We start from the raw sequence: 27,198 nt of genomic DNA, 5'->3' as shown, positions 1-27,198 counted from the left end.
CCAGTCTCCTGTTAGTCAGTATTTGAGCATGTAGCTGGTCAACTTGTTTCACCAACACTGCTGTAATTAGGAACAGGAATTTCAAATGCAGGAGTTCAGTATTGGAGTTAATTTTTTTAATGCTGTAAAGTTTAAGTATGAAAATGACTCTGCATTTCAGGCTCAAACATCGAAGTTTAAGCAGTATGATAATGAGAGTTTTAATGAGCAGCCTTCAGGTGCAGTACTGGAGTTGTACATGCACCATAGGACTCGATTATCTTAAGGGTCTTTTCCAACCTTAATGATTCTATGATTCTATATATGTGCACCTACATAAAGGGGGGTATTCTAACATGCATTCTTACTATAGTTAGTGAGCAAAGAACTGAGAGTTGGTGTGGAATGATGAGCTATTTACATTTTTGTACCTGATAAATTTTTGCGGGTCTAAAATGAATGAAGTTTTGGTGCTTTGTTACATGGGTATTTTCGAGGCAGTTGTGAGACAAAAAAAAAGGGCTTACTCAAGAGGAATCAATCAGTCTGGTTTTTTTGACAGTATTAATAGTGATTTGTCACTTCAAACTTTTATTTCTTTTTAAGTAGATTTTTAACTTCAAATTATTGTAAACAGTTTGTGCTTCCATACCTTTACATCTTAAATGCAATCTCTTAAAAAGGAATTTCAGAGCAGTGTAAGTACTTCTAACTGGAGTGCTTTTTCAAGTTGTTTCATCTTCTGTAGGAATCAAAAAATACAAGGCTGAGTTTAATAATACTTTAAATTTAAATTGCTGTTGATCCTGTCTTTTTTGCTGCAGAAGTTTATTGTTTGCTATTATGTTGTCTACCCACAATAACGAGCAATGATGATGATCTCTACAGGACTCTCAATCTGGAGGTTCTAGTTTAAGCAGTATTAGTTTTTGTTATTGTGTTTTGCCTAAAATATGCTGAGTTTATTAAAAATAGAATACATGAGAAAAATGCTGCATGATGGACCAAGTCGGTTTTATTTAAAAGGCAACATACAAGATCCTTTTCCTCTCTTAATATGTTAGCATTATTAGGATTGCTACATGAATCCTTCAGCTGGTATCTGCTCTGTGTTTAAGGTTCTCCCCTTCAAATATATGCTTTTGTTTCACCTCTCCTAATTTCATATGTTCCTATGACTTAATTTTCTTGAATTTCCAGTAATCTTTCAATTCCCACCTCTCCGTGCCCATTGCTGTGTAACTCCTGAAATTTTCGTTTTGAGAAATCAAGTAGCCAGACCTGTTATTTCATTGTACAGAGGTGAATTGTTTTTCCCTCTTCTCTCTGCCTGTGTCTTAGATGCTGTCCTTTCCTCTAAAGGAGCTTTGTTCATTAAAACATGAACAGACATAATATTTTTTTGCCTTTTCTCTCTAGCTGGCCTGTGGACAGTCTTCACACTAGGTGGGGTGGGGAGTAAACCAACGCCGCAGCTGGAGCAGTGCTCCCCTCTAGCTAACCAGAGCCTACTGCTTCTGCTGGTCTTGGCTAATCTGACCGATGCTCCAGATACGCCGAATCCCTACAGGCAAGCTATTATGTCCTTCAAGAACACACAAGGTTTGTATCTGTTCTTACTTCTAAGCGTGAACTGATGAAAATGAAGTGTTAAGTTGCTGCGACTACTTAGAGGTTCTCTTTCCAAAATTTATTTTCCTTCCAGCCAGCCTGTGAAAGAGCAGTAATAGTATATTTTCTTCTGGGAATTTTGAGATGGAGTTCCTCAGCTGCTGGAACTTAATTGAAGGGGCAGAGGGAGAAGGATACTCTTTCCTTCAGACTTGAGAAATTTTAGAAAGCTTCATAATTTCATAAAATATAAATAAAACTGACCTATAAGTAGGTCAGTTATCCGAGAGTTTGCAGGAGTCTTCTAAAACTTTACAGCACTTGGGGAAATTCTGTTTAGCTGGAGTCATGTTCCTTAGAGCTAAGAGAAGCAATTGAATTGCTAACTGGATTGATTTGCTAACTGTATTCTTGTATTGCAAATGTGAGGAGAAACTGGTTAATGTAAATGCTTTTATGAGACTTTTATATACGGGAAGTTTCAGAGTTGTTTCAGTGCTTGCCTAGTTTTTGAGAAGGCTGATTCCAGTCCGTATATCAGGTAACTGCAGGTGCAATGCTGTACTGACTCAGAGTGCCCTGCTGCAGAGGGTCTTGCTTGGGACGCAGTGATGCCCTAACACAGCTTGGACTATCTGGATAGCTTAGCTTGCAGGCAGTGTGCTTCTTTTCATATATACTTTATCCATATGCTTAAATCTCTTCAAGTTTTAGCCATGGGGTTTTACCTTTCGTTGGCTTTATGCAGGTTGGCAGCATGCACAGAGCTACTCAGCACAGCTCAGGTGTTGCATGATAACCTGAGAAGCCACATCAATACCTCCAAGTTACTCACTTTATTTGGGGGGAGTTTTTATATTCCTTTAACCATTAAGTTTTTAGTAGGTTGAGCTCTAAATTCATTCACCTTTACCTAGGAAATTTTTTGGGGTTATGAGGATGGAGGATTGTTCTCATAAGAAGAATTCTTAGTCCTAACGTGCCCCTTTGATTTATTGGATACTGTTTACAGGTAACCGAGATCAAATTCTTGATATAGTTTTTGTTTTGTACTGTTTTATAAACTGTGAACTTCTATGAATGTTTTATTTTGGTTGACTTTGTTTCATGTCATCAGTAACTAGTAATGTATTTCATTGAAAACTGTTACACATGTATCATTATAAAATTTTGAAAGAACTTATTCTATGTCAAAAGTAGCATGAAAAACCGTATTTTCTCTAGATGTGTACGTTTATAGAGTGACTTACTGTTTCCTGTAAACTTGTTTTCACTAGCAATACTCACATAACTGAGCTTAAATTCAATTCCTGTGAACGTTCCGAGGGGCTGGTAAGAGGAGAATGATATGAAAAAGAAAGGCTGGTTACTGTCATAATGATCTATAGTATGTGACTATAAAATTGGCTTTTTTGTTGAAGTAATTTATATAATTTAATTGGGACAAAACTGATAAAACTGATAAAATTCAGGATAGTTTCTTTGTTCTACGTGGTCTAGAATAGTTTAATTTTTCTGTTGGTCAGTTCCATGTTCTGTAGAATAATACAGGATATGCTGCTGTTGGTGATAAGTTTATTTAATACTGTTTAGAATTTTTTTAACAGTTTTTTAAATAAATTAAAATTTAAATATCTTTTAATAAAACCAATAGCAAAGTGCTATAAATATAAGTGGCATGGTTTAAACATCCACTGAAGTGAAGCTTGAAAGTCAATGGACACTCCTCAGCTAAGGAACTGTGGCATCAGCTCCCTGCTTAATGGAGCATGTTGAATTGATCTGATTTTGCTGTCTACATCCAAATTTTCCCTAGTAAAGAGAAATACTCACCTGAAGCAGGATGGTTTTAAACCAATTGGTCCATAATGACAATCAGTGATTGAAGGGGGTGTGGGGGCAGAAATGGTAGTTCAGAAAAGCCAGGCTTTGGCCTCTCCTCTGCCTGTTGGTACATCGTTTTGGGGAGAGGCAGGGTTTTCATTGCCGATGGGCTGTGTCTCACCTCTGTGTGGCAGTGCCTCCCGACTCCTGCAGAAAGGAGAAGTGTTTGCTCCAGTGCCTCCTGCTGAGTTCAGCTGAACGACTGGAGCCATCGCCCCTCGCCCAAGCCAAGAGAAGCCACGGCTCCCCGGCACGCCGTCTCTGCCGGGCCCCCAGAAACCCGGTGGGAGCCAGGGCTCCTCTGGGGCTCCTGCAGGTCTTCCAAGCACTTTTTCCTTCCAAAGAGGGTGGAGATATTGTTCAAAATAAGTGACAACTACCACATTCTTCCATACTGAAAGCTATTTAGAAACTTTGCTAAGAATACAGGCTAAAAAGAAAGGGGAAAGCGAGACACCCACATCTCAGTGGGTGTAGGGAGTGTTTGTGTGATCAGTCCCTACCAGTATAGAGATTCCTCCAGAAGAGTGGAAAAGTTTGGTAGGAAACCATGGGAGTACCCATTTAAGAGCCAGATTTGTCTTGGCTCACGGTTGCTGCCCGTGGGCACACGTATGGTGACACTGTTCTCACCATTTTCCATGGTGGTGCAGTCTATAATATCTGAGAAGTCTTTTGGGATTTGAGGAAAAAGGAAGATTTCAATGAAGTGCAATAGTTGCTGCCTAGCATGCTGGCTATTGTAATACCACTTGCTTGTTAAATGACTTGTAAAAAGCAGGGTTTGAAATTTGCATTGTTGTTTTTTCCTTTATCCTTTTGAGTCTTTTCTTCCTCCCTTAAAAATCCCTTCTGTCCACAAATCAGTGTACAGGAGTAGTAGTATTGTCGCACTGTTTTATACAGCAGAGCTTTCCTAAGTTAATGCATTTTTAATAAACGATAAACAGTTCAGAAATCTGTAGTCTGTTATTGTGGGAACAAAGGAATTTTAGTTAAATTCTTCAACTTTGGACATCTTGTTTATAGTAATACAGAAATTTTTAAGTCCAGACCTTTAGTATACTTGAGTATCCAAACTGCTATTGTTCCCAGAATATCCTCTTGCCATGAAATTGCTGTAATTTTTCCATATGCATAGCTTGTTTGCGTGCTCAGAAAAGATAGCCTTTGTATTCAGTTGCCAGGATGCTGAAATAAATCAGCTCAAAAAGGCAGACTCGTCCTACTTCATGTATCATCACAGAAGATGCATGTTTTGAATGGATGTTTTTGAACAGAGCTGGACAGGAAAATACTTCATACAAATTTCCTTGAAGCTTTTGGAGAGTAGAGAAATGTACCTGCTCTGCACTGGAACAATAATCCCTGGAGGTATTTAAAAGATGGGGTAGACGTGGTGCTTGAGGACATGGTTTAGTGGTGGACTTGGCAGTGATAGGTTAATGGTTGGACTCGATCTTAAGGGTCTTTTCCAACCTTAACGATTCTGTGATTCTGTGAAAACCTTGCACTCTCAAAGGTTTTTTGTAAAAAAAAAAAAAAACAAAAAACAAAAAAAAAAAAAACAACAAAAAAAAACAAAGGCAAAATCTCTGACTTGGGGAGATCTGGAGACTGAGTAAGGACATAAATCTGGCTTTCTGACATGAGTATGAGTGCATTGACCATCACACTTGCTTTTTCCATTTCCACTGTAAAATCCTAGATGTTAGAGCTCTGTGCTGACGGACATTTTTGTTGAAACTGGTAAAGCTTCTTGTGAAAAGGTTCTGTGAACAAAAATCTGTTTTATTCTCCCTTCCAGCTCTGGCACAGATTACATTGTGAACATGAACAAACTGCTGTTACTTTGAGGGATGTTAGACTATATGACGTGGTGTTTTAAATCATTTTAATTAACCCACTAAACTCCCCACCACACGTGCATCTTTAAAGTCCTGACAACACCTGTGTTTCACTGAAAACATACTGATAGTTTTGACCTATATGCATCTGCCCTTCATGCCAACAAATGGACAGGAGATACTCCACCTTGATGACAGTGAACTAAACCTGGAAGTTCGGCGTGCAGGGTTTGCAAATACATGAATCATCAGGGCAATCGGTTCCAGAGAAGACACTGCAGCTGCCGTCCTTGCAGCAGCTCCTGGGATTGCCTTCCTTTCAAACAGTGGAAGCCATTTGGACAAACAGAATAGCTTTATGAAAAAAGAGGAGTGTCTTGTGCAGATGCAGGGGTCTTACTGGACCTCATGTGGGAGGACAACCTCAGCTTTTTGGCACAACTGAAGCTTCATGAGACCCTATTAAGGTTTATGACCATTGGTTGTAACAGTCATGGATGAATTTTGTTTCCTCCTTACTGTGGTGTCCGTATAAAATATTTCACCGAGAGATTTTATAAAGTTAACAAATAGCTGGGTGATAAATGTATTTGTTAAAAATTGGGGTTTTTATTTCTTTATTTCAGATAGCACTGCTTTTTCTTCATCAAATCCACACGCTTTCCAGATTAATTTTAACAGTTTATACACAGCTTTGTGTGAGCAGCAGAAATCTGATCAAGCGACTCTTCTTTTATACATGCTTCTGCATCAAAACAGCAATGTACGGACATATGTGTTGGCACGAACAGACATAGAAAATCTTGTAAGTATTTGTTGTGGTTTAACCCCAGCCAGCAACTATGAACCACACAGCCGCTCACTCACTCCCCCCCAGTGGGGTGGGGGAGAGAATTGGAAGGGTGAAAGTCAGACAACTCCTGGGTTGAGATAAGAACAGTTTAATAATTGAAGTAAAATGAAATAGAATGGTAGTAGTAGTAGTAATAATAATAATATAATACAATAATAATGTACAAAGCAAGTGCTACATGACACAATTGCTCACCACCCCCTGACTGATGCCCAGCCTGTTCCCGAGCAGCAATCCCTTCCCCCCCGGCCAACTTGCCCCAGTTATATACTGAGCATGATGTCATATGGAATGGAATAGCCCTGTGGCCAGTCTGGGTCCGCTGTCCTGGCTGTGCCCCCTCCCAGCTTCTTGTGCGCCACGCAGAGCATGGGAAGCTGAAAAGTCCTTGACTGGTGTAAGCACTACTTAGCAACAACTAAAACATCAGTGTGTTATCAACATTATTCTCATCCTAAATCCAAAACACGGCACTATACCAGCTACTAAGAAGAAAATTAACTCTATCCCAGCTGAAACCAGGACAGTATTGCTCTGCTTGGCTTATACTCATGTTGTGGTTTAACTCCAGCCAGCAACTAAGCACCACACAGCTGCTTGCTCACTCCCCCCCCCCCCCCGTGGGATGGGGGAGAGAATTGGAAGGGTAAAAGTGAGAAAAATCATGGGTTGAGATAAGAATAGTTTAATAACTGAAGTAAAATAAAAATAGAACAGTAGTAATACTAGTAGTAGTAATAATAATAATAATAATAATACAATAGTAATAATATACAAAGCAAGAGATATACTATACAATTGCTCACCACCCATTGACCAGTGCCCAGCCCGTCCCCGATCAGCGATCGCTGCCCCCTGGCCAACTCTCCCCAGTTTATATACTGAGCATGATGTCATGTGGTATGGAATAGCCCTTTGGCCAGTCTGGGTCCGCTGTCCTGGCTGTGCCCCCTCCCAGCTTCTTGTGCGCCACGCAGAGCATGGGAAGCTGAAAAGTCCTTGACTGGTATAAGCCCTACTTAGCAACAACTAAAACATCAGTGTGTTATCAACATTCTTCTCATCCTACATCCAAAACACAGCGTTATACCAGCTACTAAGAAGAAAATTAACGCTATCGCAGCTGAAACCAGGACAATATCCACCCCTTATTTCATACCATATACGTCATGCCCATGTCTTACACTTTCCAATACATTCCAATTAATCACCACCACTTTTCTAGTCTTTTGATATATATATACACACACACACATGCATATAATTTCCTTAGTCTATGGGCTATCCCTCTAAAATGTTGGTTCAGTTCATTTAGTCCATGATTTTGGGCTTCATCTGTCATAACAGTCTTTCAGGGCAGGAGAGATGGTGTGTGGTGGTGGATTATTGCATGCTGAAGTCAGCTCAGGTTCTATCACCACTGCACTTTGCTCGGTGTCCTCAAAGTTCATTCTTCATTAATTTGGGTGATTCTTACTGTATACCGTTGATATGGCACATAGTAACCATAGAAGTGATGACATCCAGTATTATATAGCAACTAACATTATACAATTCAGTTCATTGGTTATTTTCACCCAAAATCAAATCCCCTTGAGGTACACTTTGGACTTCCCCATCCTCCCACATCACCCACCAAGTGCACCCTGGTCCTTGAGCAAAAGCAATCCCACGAATGGGTTTACCTTTGCCTGAGGCGGGAGTAACCCAGACTGTCTTCCCCATCATATTTTTTATGTGCACTACAGGGACTTTATCCCCCTCTACAGTACGTAAAAGTCTTGACTGGGCAAGGCCAGCTCAATCGGCAGATCCCCTGGTGTTGACTAACCAGGTGGCCTTTGCTGAATGTGTATCCCAGTGTCTAAATGTCCCAGCACCCATTGCTCTCAGTGTAGTCTTTAACAGTCCATTGTATCGTTCTATTTTCCCGGAGGCTGGTGCATGATAGGGGATGTGATACACCCACTCAATGCCATGCTCTTTGGCCCATGTGTCTATGAGGCTGTTTTGGAAATGAGTTCCGTTACCTGACTCAATTCTTTCTGGGGTGCCATGTCGCCATAGGACTTGCTATTCAAGGCCCAGGATAGTGTTCCAGGCGGTGGCATGGGGCACGGGATATGTTTCCAGCCATCCGGTGGTTGCTTCCACCATTGTAAGCACATGGCGTTTGCCTTGGCGGGTTTGTGGGAGTGTGATCTAATCAATCTGCCAGGCCTCCCCATATCTGTATTTCAGCCATCGTCCTCCATACCAGAGAGGCTTGAACCACTTGGCTTGCTTGATTGCAGCGCATGTTTCGCATTCATGGATAACCTGTGCCATAGTGTCCATGGTCAGATCCACCCCTCGATCACGAGCCCATCTATATGTTGCATCTCTTCCTTGATGGCCTGAGGTGTCATGGGCCCACCAAACTAGAAATAATTCACCCTTCTGTTGCCAGTCCAGGTCCACCTGAGCCACTTGAATCTTAGCAGCCTGATCCACCTGCTGGTGGTTTTGATGTTCTTCAGTGGCCTGACTCTTGGGTAAGTGAGCATTTATGTGACATACTTTTACAACCAGGTTTTCTATCCGGGCAGCAATATTTTGCCACAATGTGGCAGCCCAGATGGGTTTGCCTCTGCGCTGCCAGTTGCTCTGCTTCCATTGCTGTAACCACCCCCACAGGGCATTTGCCACCATCCACGAGTCAGTACAGAGATAGAGCATTGGCCACTTTTCTCGTTCAGCAATATCTAAAGCCAGCTGGATGGCTTTCACCTCTGCAAACTGACTCGATTCACCTTCTCCTTCAGCAGTTTCTGCAACTTGTCGTACGGGATTCCATACAGCAGCTTTCCACCTCCGATGCTTCCCCACAAGATGACAGGACCCATTAGTGAACAGGGCATATTGCTTCTCATTTTCTGGTAGTTTATTATACAGTGGGGCCTCCTCAGCACGCGTCACCTCCTCCTCTGGCGATATTCCGAAATCTTTGCCTTCTGGCCAGTCCATGATCACTCCCAAGATTCCTGGTTGACTGGGGTTTCCTATTCGAGCCCGTTGTGTGATCAGTGTGACCCACTTACTCCATGTAGCATCAGTTGCATGATGTGTACAGGGGACATCCTTTGAACATCCAAGCCTAGCACCGGCAGTCGGGCTGCCAGGAGGAGCTGTGCTTCAGTACCAACCACTTCCAAAGCGGCTCGAACCCCTTCATATGCTGCCAATATCTCTTTTTCAGTTGGAGTATAGCCAGCCTCGGATCCTCTGTATCCCTGACTCCAAAACCCTAGGGGTCGACCTGGAGTCTCCCCTGGTGCTTTCTGCCAGAGGCTCCAGGTAGGGCCATTCTCCCCGGCTGCAGTGTAGAGCACATTTTTTACATCTTGTCCTGCCCGGACTGGCCCAAGGGCGACTGCATGGACTATATCTCCTGTTTAATTTGTTCAAAGGCTTGTCGTTGCTCAGGGCCCCATTTGAAATAGTTCTTCCTGGTCACTTGATAGAGAGGACTTATGATCAGACTGTAATTTGGAATACGCATTCTCCAAAAACCCACAACGCCCAAGAAAGCCTGTGTTTCCTTTTTGCTGGTTGGTGGAGACATGGCTGTTATTTTGTTGATCACATCCATTGGGATCTGACGACGTCCATCTTGCCATTTTATTCCTAAGAACTGGATCTCCTGTGCAGGTCCCTTGACCTTACTTTGTTTTATGGCAAAGCCAGCCTCCAGAAGGATTTGGACTACTTTCTTCCCTTTCTCAAAAACTTCTGCTGCTGTGTTGCCCCACACAATGATGTCATCAATGTATTGCAGGTGTTTCGGAGCCCCGCCCTGTTCCAATGCAGTCTGGATCAGTCCATGGCAAGTGGTGGGGCTGTGTTTCCACCCCTGGGGCAGTCGATTCCAGGTGTACTGGACCCCCCTCCAAGTGAAAGCAAACTGTGGCCTGCACTCTGCTGCCAAAGGGATTGAGAAAAACGCATTATCGATGTCAATGGTGGCATACCACTTGGCTGCCTTTGACTCCAGTTCGTATTGAAGTTCTAGCATGTCCGGCACGGCAGCGCTCAGTGGCGGCGTGACTTCGTTCAGGCCCTGATAGTCTACTGTTAGTCTCCACTCTCCATTAGACTTTCACACTGGCCATATGGGGCTGTTAAAAGGTGAGCGAGTCTTGCTGATCACTCCTTGGCTCTCCAGTCGACAAATCAGCTTATGGATGGGAATCAGGGAGTCTCTGTTGGTGCGATATTGCTGCTGGTGCACTGTTGTGGTAGCGATTGGCACCTGTTGTTCTTTGACCCTCAGCAACCCCACAACAGAAGGGTCCTCTGAGAGACCAGGCAGGGCGGACAGACAGCTGTTTAATTTCCTCCATCTCCAAGGCAGCTATGCCAAAAGCCCACCTGTACCCTTTTGGGTCCTTGAAATACCCTCTCCTGAGGTAGTCTATGCCAAGGATGCACTGAGCCTTTGGGCCAGTCACAATGGGGTGCTTCTGCCACTCCTTCCTGGTTAAGGTCACTTCAGCCTCCAATACAGTCAGCTGTTGGGATCCCCCTGTCACTCCAGAAATACAGATGGGTTCTGCCCCTTCATAGCTTGATGGCATTAGGGTACACTGTGCATGGGTGTCCACTAAAGCCTTATACTCCTGTGGGACTGATGTGCCAGGCCATCGAATCCACACAGTCCAGTACACCCGGTTGTCCCTTTTCTCCCCCTGGCTGGAGGCAGGGCCCCTCTAGTCCTGCTCATAGCATTCGTTCCTCACTTCTTGTAAATGCAAATCAAAAACCCCTTTATTGAGATCGGAAGCAAAATCAGTCCTTTTATCCTGTCTAGGGAACTGCTCACTGGAAACTGGAGCAGCAATTTTCCTGGAAGAACCACCTTTTGCAGTTGTTTTTCCTTGAGACTCACGTACCTGTGCCTCTAGGGTCGAGGTAGATTTCTCCATCCCACTTCCTCATGTCCTCTCCATGGCCACACAGATAAAACCCCAGGGTGGCTTGTGGTGTGTATCCACTATATCTTCTCTCTTGAAGAGAGGGATGCTTACTCCTAATGGCTGAGACACTGGTCCATACAGGTGATGAGTAGGACATGTCCTCTTTGAATTGCTGGAACTCCTGGGATAATTTCTCAGCTAGCGTGTTAGGCAGTTTCTCCCCAGCCACGACGCAGGCCCGTATGGAGGAAGAGAGACTTTCTTCGTATTGTCAGAGTTGGCCAGCCAATTCATCCACCGTTGGTCCCTCTTCATCTTTCTAGGTCAGTATTGCCAATGAGTTTGTGTACGATGATGGTGCGCTCTGTACAAACTTCCGCCACATGAGTTGTTTGCGTTGGACTTCATCTGGATCTTTGGATAACTGCTCATTGTCCAGGTCGCCATAAATCATCTCCAGCACAGCTAATTCCCCCAGGTACTGGATACCTCTCTCCATGGTGGTCCACTTGCCTGGGTGACATATATAACATCTTCCTTGAAGGGATACCTTTCCTTCACGCCTGACAGGAGTCGCCTCCAGAGGCTGAGGGCTTTTGCCCCTTTTCCAATTGCTTTGTCAATGCCCCCTTCCCTAGAAAGGGATCCCAGCTGCTTGGCTTCCCTACCCTCTAATTCCAGGCTACTGGCCCCATTATCCCAGCATTGGAGCATCCAGGTGACAATGTGCCCACCAGTTGCCAGGGTGACAGCGTACTTTTTCCAAATACTGTACTAGTTTTTCAGGATTCTGCACTTGTTGAGGGGTGAAGTTCCAAAACATTGGAGGTGCCCACTGTCCTAGGTACTTGCCCATGCTCTCCCACACACCCTGCCACTCATAACTGTCCAGCCTTGGGGCAGATCTCTGGATGATATTCTTAAACTGCTTATTAACCTTAGATAAAACTGAAACAATATTCCCAAGAACTACCAATAGATATATTTTAACTACCCAAGGATGTTCAAGATACTGAAAAGTTGTTGCAATGAAGGAGGAAACATCATATAAGAAAGCAACCATGGTGCTATTCTGTATTTCCTCCATAAAAAACTTCTCAGAGCACTGCTTGACAAACTTGATTTCCTTCTATGACAAGGTTACCCACCTAGTTGATCAAGCGAAGCAAGTCGATGTAGTCTTTTTGGACTTCAGTAAAGCCTTCGAGACTGTCTCTCACAGTATCCTCCTGGACAAAATGTCCAGCATACAGCTGGATAAACACAGAATGCAACGGGTGTGCAATTGGCTGACGGATCAGGCTCAAAGGGTTATAGTAAATGGGGTTACATTGGGCTGGCGACCAGTCATTAGCGGGGTTCCGCGGGGATCCATCTTGGGGCCAGTGCTCTTCAATATCTTCATAAATGACTTGGATGCAGGACTGGATGGTTTGTTATCAAAGTTTGCCGATGACACAAAATTGGGAGGAGCTGTTGACACTCTCGAGGGCAGAGAGGCCCTGCAGAGAGATCTGGACAAATTAGAGAGCTGGGCAATCACCAACCATATGAAGTTTAACAAGGGCAAGTGCCGGATTTTGCACCTGGGACAGGGCAGCCCTGGATGTACATACAGACTGGGGAACGAGAGGCTGGAGAGCAGCCCCGCGGAGAGGGATCTGGGGGTTCTGGTCGACGGCAAGTTGAATGTGAGCCAACAGTGTGCCCTGGCAGCCAGGAGGGCCAACCGTGTCCTGGGGCACATCAAGCACTGTATTGCTAGCCGGTCGAGGGAGGTGATTGTCCCGCTCCACTCTGCGCTGGTGCGGCCTCCTCTTGAGTACTGTGTGCAGTTTTGGGTGCCACAGTACAAAAAGGATACAAAGCTACTAGAGAGTGTCCAGAGGAGAGCCACAAAGATGGTGAAGGGTTTAGAGGGGAAGCCGTACGAGGAGCAGCTGAAGTCACTTGGTCTGTTCAGCCTGGAGAAGAGGAGACTGAGGGGAGACCTCATCGCAGTCTACAGCTTCCTCACAAGGGAAGGAGGAGGGGCAAGCGCTGATCTCTTCTCCCTGGCGACCAATGATAGGACCCGAGGGAACAGCAGGAAGATATGTCAGGGGAGGTTTAGGTTGGACATTAGGAAAAGGTTCTTCACCCAGAGGGTGGTGGAGCACTGGAACAAGCTCCCCCGGGAGGCAGTCACAGCGCCAAGCCTGACAACATTCAAGAAGCAATTGGACAGCGCCCTCAGACATATGGTGTGAATTTTGGGGTTGTCCTATGCAGGGACAGAGGAGTTGGACTCGATGATCCTTGTGGGTCCCTTCCAACTCAGGGCATTCTATGATTCTGTGCTCCATGATGTGGTACCCGAAGTACAGTAATAGCTTTGCTACAGAACCCAAATACCAGATAAAGCTCAAGGTCAGTGTTTTAATAACATATCTCCCAGGCAAAATTTCACTAATCACTGCAGAGCACAGCAAACTGCAAAACCCAACACCAATCTTTAACACGTACTGCAAAAACAAGAGCATGGTGTGGATCAGGTAGACTAATACCGAGAACAGATCAATCAATATTATGACCGGCAACTGTTAACAGATACAAATTCCTTAATACACTCTGGTTAATCTGTTATTATTTCAAACCCTTCGAGCTCCACGTTGGGTGCCGAAAAGGACTGTTGTGGTTTAACCCCAGCCAGCAACTATGCACCACACAGCTGTTCGCTCAAGCCCCGCCCCACCGGTGGGATGGGGGAGAGAACTGGAAGGGTGAAAGTGAGAAAACTCATGGGTTGAGATAAGAACAGTTTAATAATTGTAGTAAAATAACATGGAATAGTAGTAATAATAATAATATAATAATACTAATACAATAATAATGTACAAGTGATGCACAGTGCAATTGCTCACCACCCGCCGCATGATGCCCAGCACGTCCCCGAGCAGCAATCACTGCCCCCTGGCCAACTCCCCCAGTTTATATACTGAGCATGACATCATGTGGTATGGAATAGCCCTTTGGCCAGTCTGGGTCAGCTGTCCTAGCTGTGCCCCCTCCCAGCTTCTTGTGCACCTGGCAGAGCATGGGAAGCTGAAAAGTCCTTGACTGGTGTAAGCCCTACTTAGCAACAACTAAAACATCAGCATGTTATCAACATTATTCTCATCCTAAATCCAAAACACAGCACTATACCAGCTACTAGGAAGAAAATTAACTCTATCCCAGCTGAAACCAGGACAACTCATTGTGACGGGGTGGTCCTGGAAGCTAGGGTGTTACCAGCTGCCAGTGTCCCCTGTTCTGTGGTGGGGGCAGTAGATTCTGGCTCGCTTATTCACCAGTTCTGGCTCACTTGCTCTCTTTTATTTTGTCATCTCAGGAGTATGATGCTAAACACGTCATTGCAGTAAAAGATAGTACTGATGAAGCTACCAGGCTGTCTTTGATTCCCTCTTTTTCAGTGCCACTCTCTGATTCAGGTCAAACCTGCTAGCCTCTGGGCATGGTGTAAAGAAACTGGTAGCAGATATCATTCTATTCATTATTTTATTTTTCTTTTTTAGCTATTCAGGCCAAAAAGTTACACAAGCTTACTGTGTGCATATAGGGATAACAGTTAACAAAATGAGCTGTAACTTGACTAATATGCCAAATGTCTTACAGGGTTGTCCTGAGACTGAAACTGCTCAAGGAGCAGCTGACAGATTTTATAGAAATGCAACTGTAGTGACTTTTTAGCTGCTTTAAATAGAATTGTGGTTCATAGCCAATATAACAGACACCTGGTACAGTTTTTGTAGGTTATAAATTAGCTTATGCTCCCTACTACGTTTAGTAATGTCACAAACCACTTTAACAAATCTTACTTATTAAAAAACATTCCTTTAATAAGATGTCTAGGGGAATTGGTAATGGAACAGAGAACCCTTTCCATTTTAATATTTGAAATCTTGCCAGATAATTAGATCCCTTGCCTGTTTGTTTGGTCTCGGTCCAAGTTCTAGGAGATGCATTGCTAAAATCAGAGTTGATAGACACCACTGTTGGCAAACTTGGGTGAGATGATTGATATTGAATTGATTCAAGACTTAACTCCTGTGTAGTCCGCTGCAGATTATCTAGGTGAGGGCTGAGTCATTTTGCATGAATTCTGTGAACAAATGGTCATATTTAATTTTCTGGGCTGTTAATATGTGATATGACAGGTTTCACAGCTGCTGACCATATTGATTTACTTTAGAGAAATAAAGGTTAGGTGTGTGCATTGTTTTATAATTATGATGTCTGATATGTTGTAAAACTTCCCGAAAAAGCATGAGGTGCGTGTGTCAAAACAACTACAGATGCACGTACTTAGGTGCTCTGCAATGTGGGATATTTTCATATATTATCACCTATCTTTCCTCCCTCTCAAAAAAAAAAAAATCTGAAAATCCCAGAATCACAGAAATAATCAGCAACATTAAACACTTTGGGGAAAAGCTGAGAAAATTGAGAAAAGTGTCACTGAAAAGTCAACAGCATGTTTGATTTATTTTTTTTTATACCGGAATTTGAAACGGTCTGCTCTCGTTTTACTCTTCATGCATACTGTTGCTTTTTGTGAGCATTGCTGACACATTACTGACATATTTGTCCAATCCTCATGTTTTTAGTAGGCTGGTAGGTAAGGATGAGCAGCATCTAACTGGGAAGAGCAGTTTTAATTGCTTAGTAAGGCAGACTGAGCCAGACAGAGAAAGGATTGGGGGTGGGAGGGTTACTGGACAAAGAAATCACGATCTAATCACAACCCTGTGGTGAAAAAGGCTAATTCAGTCTTGGGCTTGTAAACGAGTCGAAGCAGCAGGAGTAACGTAGCTGATTATTTCCTTCCCTATATGGCACCTGCAAGAGTGGTGCTAACATGCTGCATACTGTTCTGGTGGTGTACTACCATACTTCATAAAATATTTACAGGCTATGGAAAAATGGAGGGAGTGTAGAGAAACTTTGTCTTTTTTGGCTTTAACAACAAAACTGTCAGAGGCTTAGAAAGCTAACTTAGCTCACTTGGTCAGAAAAGAGCTTGAGAAGCATCAGGATGGGTATGTGCCTTCACAAGGGGAAAGCCTTGAACAGAAAGGACTCTCGGCTTGCAGAGAGGTGTGATAAGAACTAAAGCCTGGACGTTGAATCCCACAACTTAGAGATATGGGAGCAAAACAGTGAAGGTAATTAATTCAGAGGCAAAACAGTGCTCTCTATGGGTATCTTTGAATGAGGGTGGGTGACATTTTGGAGGAATATGGCATAAGTTAGTGGCCTCTTCATACAGAGGCAGTTGGGTGAAGTATAAGAGTCTGTGCTATATGAGAGATCAGGTCAGCAGTCAGCTGAGTGCTCATCTTCAACTTTTAGGGGTTTTGCAGGTTGTTCCTATTTCACTGCACTCAGTGCATCACATTTGCTGTGTTTTCCCCTATTTTAATACTTCCCGGTTTTGGTGCCCAGGAAGCATCACTAGCAGCTGTTCTGTGACATTTTCTAGGGGTTTTTGAAATGCGTCTTTGCTCTTTCGTAACTTCAGTTTAATTTGTAAATTGATTCAGTGTGTTTTTGTTAACTGTTGCAATAGATAATGTCTCAGCTTGCTTCCTTATTTGTGTATGAATCTACTTCTGTCAGTTATATGTAAATCACTTCATCGTCTGTTGTGCTTTATAATGCTTCATCATTAGTAAGGCAATGCATCTTTTTTGCTCTTATAATAACAGTCTGATTGGTAGAATGAATAGGATGTTTGTGTATCTTCCATAACTTACAGCATGTCACTTTGTATAATTTTATAAAATAATTGGGTTAATATCTGATGCTCTTAGGGATGTTCACATCTGGGATTTGGCGATCTTATTGAAAGTACTCGGAAGGATTCTCCAGGAAGTGGTGGGACTGGTGAAATAGGGGGCAATTAGCAAAATTTTTCATAAGCATAGTGTCATGGTCTGTGGATGGGAGAATGTTGAGCCTTCTTCTGTTTGTAAGAGCAGTTAACACCCATATTGCAGGTAAAAATGCCAGCGAGATATCTGCTTGTAAGAAATAAGCTATTTCTGTTGAATATGTTTGCTTTGGCTGCTGAGCTGTGCAGCACTGCTGTATGCTGTACATTTTGTTGCTGTTCAACATGTCTGGACTGAAATAATGTATGTGATGATATATTTATATTAACTGATGGTACAGCAGTATTTTTTTCCTGTGGTATAAATTTGGCTTAAGCAGGTTACTCGTGTGGCTATGTGGTCTTGTATTTTGTTGTATACTAAAGACAAGCTATTTTAAAACTCTCTGCTGGGGAAACTGTTCCTGACCTTGGACTGAATACAGCACCTGCAATTTTCAGTGTCTGTTTTTACCTGCCCCTTGTTTTGGAATTAAAAGTAGCTTTTTAATGGTGGCTGTGTCTTGCCAGTTAAAAGCTGCTCCTGATGGAGGAGTGTTAGTAGTAGTCCAGTAATGATAGTTTAATGACTATGAATAAAAGGGCCAGCAATACAAAAAGAAGTGGTTATGTTGTCCGAAAAGCAGATTCGTTAATCCGGTGTGCAATAAGTCAATCGTCACACACTCAGGAGAGACATTGCTTATTTATTTCACGTTTGTGCAATCCTGGGTGCTTGGTGGTTTCCCACAAATCAAGCACATCTTGGTTAACATATGGTGACATTTTATACATTCTGAGTATCTGTTATCAGTGTTTTGCAATTCTGCATATTCATTCTTGCTTCTATTGGTTCTTGCAAGCCTTGTCTCCTACTTAAAGGTACAGTGTGTTTTAAATTTACAGAGCATGCTCAGTGGGTAGGGGTCTTTGCTTGGGCCAGGGGCTTCATTGCTGGAGGTGTGGTTTTTACTATGTTAATTAGGATAGTTCACTTGTAATTCAAGTGATTCTGTTTGGTCTTATCAGCGGTTTTACTCCCTTCGTGCTTATCTTGGTATTTTCTAGTCTGGCTGATTTATATTGCCATCTTGTTCCTTCTTCCAGGGCCATGTCTTATTAACTGTCTACAGAGGTTGAATAGTATCCTTTGTTTTGTTTCTTACATGTCTTCAGCAGTTATTGTCTTCTTAGTACATGGCTGGACAATGCCAGTGCGTAAGACAGATATAAAAGTTCTAATGTATGTGCGTAACATATAAAAGTATAGAAATGCATTTTGGTTACAATTCTAGATAAATTTTATTATAATTAAAATTTTAATTTAATCTTATATCCTAACTTTTTTATTTAAGTGGTGGCTTGTCAAATAGTTTTTGTTCTGAGAACAGTAATACTTGTCCTAAAGGTGTCCATACCTCAGCAATCAGTATACAAAGGAAAAAGTGTTAAGAAGGTTGTGGAAACTGTACGAATTGATTCAGTTTTCATCTGGAAATGGCAGGTAGAGAGAGTTAAGTTGCCATTTGCCTCTAGTTTGGTCTGGTATGTAGATGGAGAGAAGTCTGAAAGAGGAACGGAAAGGAAAACATGGCCAGGGGAGTGGAGATGGGAAGGGATTTCGAAAGCTTTCAAGGTGTGTTTGGGGCAGGAAGAGTGAATGCAGTGATCTGGAGAGCCAAATCACTTTTCAGAGTGAGAATGATTTCAGTAGCTACACTGAAATCTCAGTAAGAGTACTTTCACGTATCGGCTCGTAGGGAAAGGTCTATAATGTTTGTTTCAATGTCTGAATCAAGATACCCTTTTTTAAAGTAGTTTGTAGCAACACACTTTTAGGACTTGGAGCACTTAAGGAACATGAATGCACTTTTTCAACTACAGTTTGACCTAATACTAATGTGCATAGGTGGAGGAGAAATGTTGGGCCATTCTGAAGGAATACACGGGTATTTGGGAGCTGTCTTAAAAACTCAGAAGTTGTTCCACTGGTTACCTTCAGAAAGACTTTTGTTGTTCTCCCTGCAAAGTCAAGTTGTAAATGCAATTCTTCGGTAGTTCTATGTTGCTTCCTGCTATATGCAGCTTATCATAACTCTTGGACTTGGAAATGACTTTCAGCTTAAGCCATGCAAAGCTACGTGCAATACAAATATTGGAGATGGAAATAATTTGAACAGTGGACTAATGCAGTGACATTTGCCTCCCTTTTCCCCCATCCAAGGAAAAGGACTAATGTTTTTTGGTATATGCTAAGTAGATATTCTAGGGAAAACCTGGCCTTTACTCTCAAGACCTGTATTCACAAAATGCAAAGATACCGACCCCAGTTTCAACTAGAGAGAGAGGTTTGTGAAGGATCCTTTGAAATGGTAAAGGAACGATGTTTGTGATGAGTAAATATTTTTTCCCTCTGCTTTTGTTGTAGTATTGTCTTGACCCTGGCCAATGCATCTGTCAGAAGGTTTTGTGGCCTGCAGCATTTAGATCAATCTCATTGGTTTTAATAGAAACTGTTGTGTGTTTTAATATGTTCCAACTGTTTGGGGACTGGTTGATAGAACATTCTGGTAACTTCAGAGGCTTGTGAAGCACTCGGTGTCCTGGCTGCTTACCAGAATAGGTTTCACATGATTCATCCTGCTGCACTCGGCCTGTTTGAAAAATCAGCAAATCTTTAGGTGTCTAGAAGCTTCTTGGAACGAATTCTGCATCTCATCCGCTATCTTGGAATTGAGAGTTTTCTCCAGTTCCTTTTTCCAGGGTATTTTGTGATTTAGGCCTATTTCTGCAGCCTGGGGAAGCCACGTTGTACTGAGCCAGTGGAAAGCTAATTTTCGGTTGGTAGAGAGACAATGTTTGCATCTGGATTAACTTTAGACTAGCATTCAGGTATGGTTACTGTTGCAATGAAATCTCATTTTCGTTATTATTGCAAGACTTTGGCTTAAGCTGTTCATCCTGGTGGAAATGTTGCAAGACCTTGGGCTGAACTCTCATTATAATGTCAGTTCTGTTTGGCTGCATATTATCTAGAATTGGAAAAACAGGCCTTTTCTAGTCTTAACCCAACCCAAACTGGTTCTTTTCTGGGATTATCTCCACACACCAAAATGGTATTTGGGTTTCAGGTCTCAAAATGCCTTTGTGAACCTCAGCTGCAATATGCTTGGCTATATTTGATGAGGAAACTCCTTTCAGACCAAGCTTGTGGTAGCACAAATGGTTAGAAACAATTGTTTTCCTGCTTGAACTGGTGAAAATCTTGTTTAACAATTTATTTTCCCATAGTCTAGAGGGGAACTAAAGCTTTCAGAGCCTATGGTAACTGGTATGGCTGGAAATCTCATTTATTAGGAATTGAAATTCTCTGTCTGACCACAAGAAAGAACTTGTTTAGACTCTGTTATGGAGACAGAATGAAACAGATGGAAGGTGTTTGAACACTGTACGTCACTATTTAAGGGTGGTTATTTCAAGAGGGAGGAATTGCTATGATATTGTTAAGGGCAGGGTGATACATGGGAGGTTTAGAGTCTCCTGTGTTTATTGTCTGAGGTATTTGAAGACTAAACTAATACACACGTTTTTCCTTCCCTAAAGGTTCTGCCAATTCTTGAAATTCTGTATCATGTTGAAGAAAGGAATTCACACCATGTTTACATGGCTCTTATCATTTTGCTGATACTTACAGAGGATGATGGCTTCAACCGATCCATTCATGAAGTGGTGAGTTGTTGTTTTGGTAAATAATTCTTCAGCTCTAAAAATCGTTTAAATATTTATTTTTATAAAGATACATCTGTATATCTGTTTCCTCAGCAGAGGCTGTATGTGTTCATCCAAATTTGATGGCATATACTTATTTCTTTCCTAAGGACTAGTAACCTGAAGTAGAAGAGTCATTTCAAAACTTTCCCGAGTGAAATGAACAAATGCGCTCCCTCTTGTAGAGGAGGTGCTGCATATACCTCTTTCTCTGTCTTTTTTTGGTGTTTCCTGTTACAAATTAACGTAGAAATAGCCAGGCAGCCTGCCTCAAAGGTGCTGAGTGTTTGCCATGGAAGTGGAGGGGCTAGAACAGAGAGAAAAACAGAAAACCTTTTTTATTTCTCGTGAAAAACTTTGCTTAACCAGTTCGATGCAGCTGAGAGGAGCTTTTAGTTGGAGTTTTATTTTCCAGACTGAATGTTACTTCCTTACTTGGCATTTCTTTTTCTCTTTTCTAGATTAATACCTATTTTTTGTTGTCCATATATTATGATCCAAATTTTTACTAGCTTTGGGCCTTGACCATCTGTGCTGGAGAATACCTTGGACAATTATGTTCTAGTTTCCTAGCTCCTAAAGCTACTGTCGTGGTTTAACCATGCAGAAGATATCTCCACTGGTTTTATTTAATTTTTTGACTGGGACATGGAAACGCTCTTTTGGGGTTATGTGAAATTAGTGAAATATAAAAAGCTGGAAGCAAGTGTCAAGGTATCTAAACAGAACTCTTCTCCCAGGTCAATATCCAGCCTGTTTTGAAGGGAACTGACATTTTTTCTTGGTGCCAAGTACAGTATTTACTCTCTGAAATTTCACATTCTTTCCTGTAGCTCTGTATGTAGAAAGCAAGAAGAGACGATGTTTATATGCAGTCTCCTGGGAGTACCTTTTAGGAAGCAGCTTTTAGGAGGAGCACCTATAGTAACCATGCAGATGACTGAAACAACATTTTCCTGAAGCTTTCTTCTGCCTCACCTTCGTGTGCCTTGAACCTATACATACACACCGTACATGTACATGTGTGATGTATATTTTTGGGTCCCATATCACCAAGTCATTTAACTTCTCTGATAAATCGAGCTTGTTGAGGGTTAGAGTACAGCAGACAACGTTTCACTCCTGCCTCAATCTCTTCCCCCATCATTCTTCATTCATTTTAAAGGCTTTACATGTGGTCTTTCAATAAATTCCTTACTGGGCAAGTAAAAGTGGAAGATTTCCCTAAAACTGGTAATGAGGATCCAGCTGTGGAATGAAAACATAGATCAAGTTTTCTTGTCCAGTTTATTCTTGCCTTTGCAGCTAACCCTGCCAATATAGTTGTAGTGTTTTCTGTGCAATGTGGATATTAGTTTACTACTTCCATTGTAATAAAACCAAAAACAAACCCCACCTTGTTCCTTTTACCCTGCACTGATTTTTTTCAGTCCTGCCTTTGCTTCTTCCATCTTCTTTTCAACTTAATCTTTGATTTTACTTTAGATTTTCACTAACAATGTCTTTCTTTTACTCTGTGGTTGTGTTTTCCCACTCCATAGTGTCTGGTGAGAAGCATCTATTCATTAATAGCGTTATGTGGCCAGAGTTTTGCTAGTTTTGCTTCTTAGCTAGGTAGTGAGAGATGACTGAGAGGTGACTGTGAAGTGCCTGAGCCTGCAGGCCTGTCTATGTGAACTTCTGTTAGCCCTACTGCAGAAAAACCTGTGAAAATGGAAACTTTTACCATCAAAAGCCAATGGAGTCCTATGACACTGCAGAGGATAGATGTGGAATAACCTTAATTCTTCCTCCTGTGCTCCTCTTTTCCTTACTATTCTTTCTCTTACCCTTTTCTCCATTCTTTGATGGATGGGGGCATGTTTCATGCCAAAAGAGAGAGCGAACTTGGAGGCTAAGCAGAATACTTTTCCACCCTTGCAGTGCTTTTCTTATTGAATTTCAAGGCTTTTTCTTGCCCCCTGCTCTTAATCTTGGTGTCACATGGATGGATTGGATGCAGTGAAGGAGAAAGAGGAGGTCTCCCCTTGTTCAAAATTTCAACTGTGCACTCCGAAAGTCATCTAAATAAACTATGATATAGACAAGAGAGTTGCTGACTGTGATACCAACTCTTAAGTATTCCTTATAGAAAGGATTCCTTATCTATAGAAAACCCACATTCTGTTATACTTTAAAAAAAATTGTTACCTTCTTGATCTACTTTATCTATGGCATTCCTGAACTTTACAGAGGGATGTGGATATGAAAATACAAATGTGAGCATTGCATCTTATCTTGTGAACTGTTGGGGAATGGATATATGGGTAGTGGGTTCCTACAGATCCCGTAATGGGGATTAAGTGTAGTTAGCGCCCCACTTTATGGAAAAAGGATTCAAAATCATACTGATAAATCACTTCCTCTCACTCATCTTTTTGAATCATTTAAATGGATGTTTCCAGGTATGAATGACCACGTTACTTTTCAAAAACTACATTGTAAAGTAAAAAATTAGTCTCATACTTTCTTAAATATTAACTCCACATCTCCTGAAGGCTGAGAGGGTATTATAGGGCAGCAAAATGAATGGAATCAGGAAAGCTGTACAGGTATTTCTGTAAAACGTGAACATCTAGCGTCAGTTACACAACTGGAATGAAACGCTTATTCACTGCAAATATTTATCAAATTTTAGCAATTACAGCAGGATTCTTTTTTTCCCCCCATCACTTGGGTAAAGTATGAAGAAAAAAAGGATTTGATGTATTTTAGGTCAACCTGTTTTTCTCTCTGCCGCTGTGTAGCGTGTGTACTGTTCTTCTAAGAAGCATGACTGTACAGTCCATTTATGGCCTATTTTCCTTTGTGGTATTTAACCCACACTTATTTATTGATTTTTAATATTAATTTTAGTAAGCACAGTTTATGAATCTTGTGATTATACTGACTGGTAAAGAGCTCAGGAAACCACAGAAACTTTTTGACTGCTGAAGCATTTTTTGTTTAAAATGAATGTGGTCTTAACTGCCTAGATCAAAACCATAGGTCCTGTTCCTGCAATTGGCTTAATGCAGTTAGGTCCCTGTAACCACGTAGAGCTCAATTTCTTTCGCTAATAATAAAAACAACAACAGAGTAAACAAGTAAATGCAAGAATTCCTAACGGGGACAAGTATTTGTGATTTTTTTTCTTTTCTGATTTATAAAACTGTAAATAAAATGACATTGGATGTCAAAATAACATCATATAGTACTTTATGTAGCAGTAACCTATCGTGCTGCTATGGTACTATATGCTGTAGTAAATAGTGATAGACTGTAAATCACATTTAACTGTGTTTACTTTTATTGCGTTAAGAAACATCCCACAAGTGAAGTTGTAGGAAACTGAGACTGAGAATCTCAGTGCTCAGTATGTATAGAACTGAGTTCCTGTTCTTTGCATCTGCAGTTCTTGTACCCTGAGCTGTAGGGGTCCAGGAGCCTGATGTTAAAAAGAGTAATTAATCAAAACATCTTAATTTTTTTTTTCAATTACTCTTGCAAGACCACCCCAGGTCTGACCTTTTTGTTTTTCTTTTTTCCCTTTTTAATATTATTTGCAAACCAATGAGATTGTTCAAATTGTGGCACTGATTGCACGTAGATGATTTTGAAATTTAAGGTACTTTCATGTTTCATGCTTCTGAAACCCAAAACCAGGTGAGGGATGGTGGCTGCTGTTTTTGTTTTTTAAATAGGCATTTCATTGCCTGCCTACTATGGTTGCTTTCTTCAGTATGGGGGAGAGGAGAGTAGAGGTGACAGGGACTGGTATGTAACTTTTTAACTTTGAATTTTGGTTGGTTTTTGGTTTGGTTTTTTGTTTGTTTGGGTTTGGTTTTTTTTTTAAGAATAGTGGACTATTCCAAGGCATAGTTGTCTCAGTGAATGTCATTTTCCAGGGTTGGTGTTTTTAAAGTTTCAGTGATAACCATTGGCCATTTCTGGAGTGAGACTAGGGCACGAACACATCTTGTCCATGGGTACAACTGTCAATGTGTTCTTTAACAAGCTCTGGTAACTTCATGTTTGCATTACGAATTTGAAATTGGGCAGGTGGTCTTTGTGGTAGGGCTCTGCTGCTGATAATCTGACTAAATTTGACCAAATTATAAATCTCCGGGGGAAGGGGAGCAGTCTGTTTCCATCTGCAAAGCAGATACGTAGCTGGAGGTGGCCTGATGTCTGTGGTGATTTTCATTTTGCTGCTTCCAGAGCCAGCTGGGCTGTTTGCATCCTCCCCTGCCCAGGGATCATGTATCAGCTGAGATATGTAGGGACAAGCTAAAGCTTGTGTAAGTGCTGCTTCCAGCTCCTGTGGGATGGTACTGTGCACCCAGTGATGATTCTGTTGCTGCTTGGCAATGATTGAAGCCACATAGAATCATAGAATCATTTAGGTTGGAAAAGACCTTTAAGATCGAGTCCAACCATAAACCTAACACTGCCAAGTCTACCACTAAACTATGTCCCTAAGTGCCACGTCTACACATCTGAAGAAAGTGTATAGGAACAGGAGCCTCATGTGACAATGATTAGGAGAAGTTGGAAGGAGGCTGTGGCTGGCTGCACAAGGAACATGGGATGGGTGCAGTGGGGGAGAGAGGTATGAATTAAACAAGAAAGAGGTAAGATTTGGGATTGTAGAGGAAAGAAATGAGAAAAAGAGGCAGGGTAGGAGCGGAGTGCTGGAGAAGGTGAAGTCAGACCTTTTGATGAGAGACTGGAATGGGCAAGGTGTGGGTGGGGAAAGTGGAAGCTGGGAAGACAAAGATCTGAGAAGGAATGGGGTCTGGGAGGGCAAGGAGCTGGGTATGGGCTACAGGGAGGGCGAACAGGAGGGGTGAAGGCTTGTACGTAGCACAGGGAGCCATTGGTGGATGAGAAGGATGTGACTGGAGATGTTGGCGGGCTCAAGGTCCTACCTGAGGTTATCTAACTTCTTCCAGTCCCATTCCTCTTGTCCCGTGGGGTCACCCTTTGTGAGAGAGAGCATGATGGGACCTGAGACTCCTGAGATACATCATAGTGTGAATCAAGGAACTTCTTCCACTTTGGTTGGTAAAGTACAGGGATGTGCCCCACAAAATAACACCAAAGGGGGTGGGAGGAGACATGGGCTTTGTTTTATTTGTGGGAGGAGATTGCTTTTCTATTTCTCTCGTAAATGAGAGACTAAGAAATAGCTTATTAGCAATTTAATCAGTAAGTTGATCTTTTTTCTTGGGGTAAGTGTATTTTATCTCAGAGAGGGGAAAAACCAACCCTTGGGTATCATTTTAGAGCAAACTGAGTAAAATTCTTTCTTTTCAATAAGCGTCTGGAAATAGTCCTTTCTGTACTATTGCTTTGGATTTCCACTGTGTGTGATGTCAAAACAAATAGTATTTTATACTACGCTTTTTCATAGTTTATATTTTGTTTTTAAAAGTATGTTGGGAGTGTCGATCTGCTGGAGGGCAGGAAGGCCCTGCAGAGGGACCTGGCCAGGCTGGAGCGATGGGCCCAGGCCACTGGGTGAGGGTCAACAAGGCTCAGGGCCGGGTCCTGCCCTTGGGGCACAACAACCCCAGGCACCGCTGCAGGCGTGGGGAGGAGTGGCTGGGAGCTGCCCGGCGGGAAAGGGCCTGGGGGTGTTGGTCGACAGCTGCTGAACATGAGCCAGCAGTGTGCCCAGGTGGCCAAGAGGGCCCATGGCATCCTGGCTTGTGTCAGGAATAGTGTGGCCAGCAGGAGCAGGGAGGTGATGGTGCCCCTGCACTGGGCACTGGTGAGGCCGCCCCTCGAATGCTGTGCTCAGCGCTGGGCCCCTCACCCCAAGAAGGCCATGGAGGGGCTGGAGCGTGGCCAGAGCAGGGCAGCGAGGCTGGGGCAGGGGCTGGAGCACAAGGCTGGGGAGGAGCGGCTGGGGGAGCTGGGGGGGCTCAGCCTGGAGAAGAGGAGGCTGAGGGGAGCCCTCATCGCTCTCTGCAACTGCCTGAAAGGAGGCTGGAGCCAGGGGGGGTCGGTCTCTTCTCCCCAGGAACAAGCGATGGGACGAGAGGGAACGGCCTCAAGCTGCGCCAGGGCAGGTTTGGGTTGGATATTAGGAAAAACTTCTTCCCCCAAAGGGCTGTCAGGCCCTGGCCCAGGCTGCCCAGGGCAGGGGTTGAGTCCCCATCCCTGGAGGTATTTAGAAGCTGGGGAGATGTGGTGCTTGGGGACATGGTTTAGTGGTGGCCTTGGCAGTGCTGGGTTAAGGGTTGGACTCGATGAGCTTAAGGGTCTTTTCCAACCTGAACAGTTCTATGATTCTAAGTCAGGAAATGAAATGTGCAAGCACAACTTATCCCTGTTATGTTTATATATTACAGAATGTAACCA

At 42.6% G+C, this 27,198-nt stretch overlaps 1 protein-coding gene across 1 annotated transcript in view; it reads left to right on the top strand.

Moving 5' to 3' along the window:
* The window catches only part of DYM (dymeclin), a 260,986-nt gene that overhangs the window by 97,690 nt on the left and 136,098 nt on the right, over window positions 1–27,198 (top strand). Inside the window, 3 exon segments of the mRNA XM_087760268.1 lie at window positions 1,399–1,581; window positions 5,948–6,126; window positions 20,647–20,772. Of these exon segments, the coding sequence (XP_087616394.1) occupies window positions 1,399–1,581; window positions 5,948–6,126; window positions 20,647–20,772 (488 nt within the window).

The sequence above is a fragment of the Nipponia nippon genome, unplaced genomic scaffold (genome assembly GCF_047370975.1).
Source record: "Nipponia nippon isolate SJK-2023a ecotype South Korea unplaced genomic scaffold, ASM4737097v1 scaffold_22, whole genome shotgun sequence".
NCBI lineage: Eukaryota > Metazoa > Chordata > Aves > Pelecaniformes > Threskiornithidae > Nipponia > Nipponia nippon.
The sequence above is the reverse complement of the archived record's forward strand: the minus strand, read 5'-3'. Positions and strand labels throughout refer to the sequence as shown.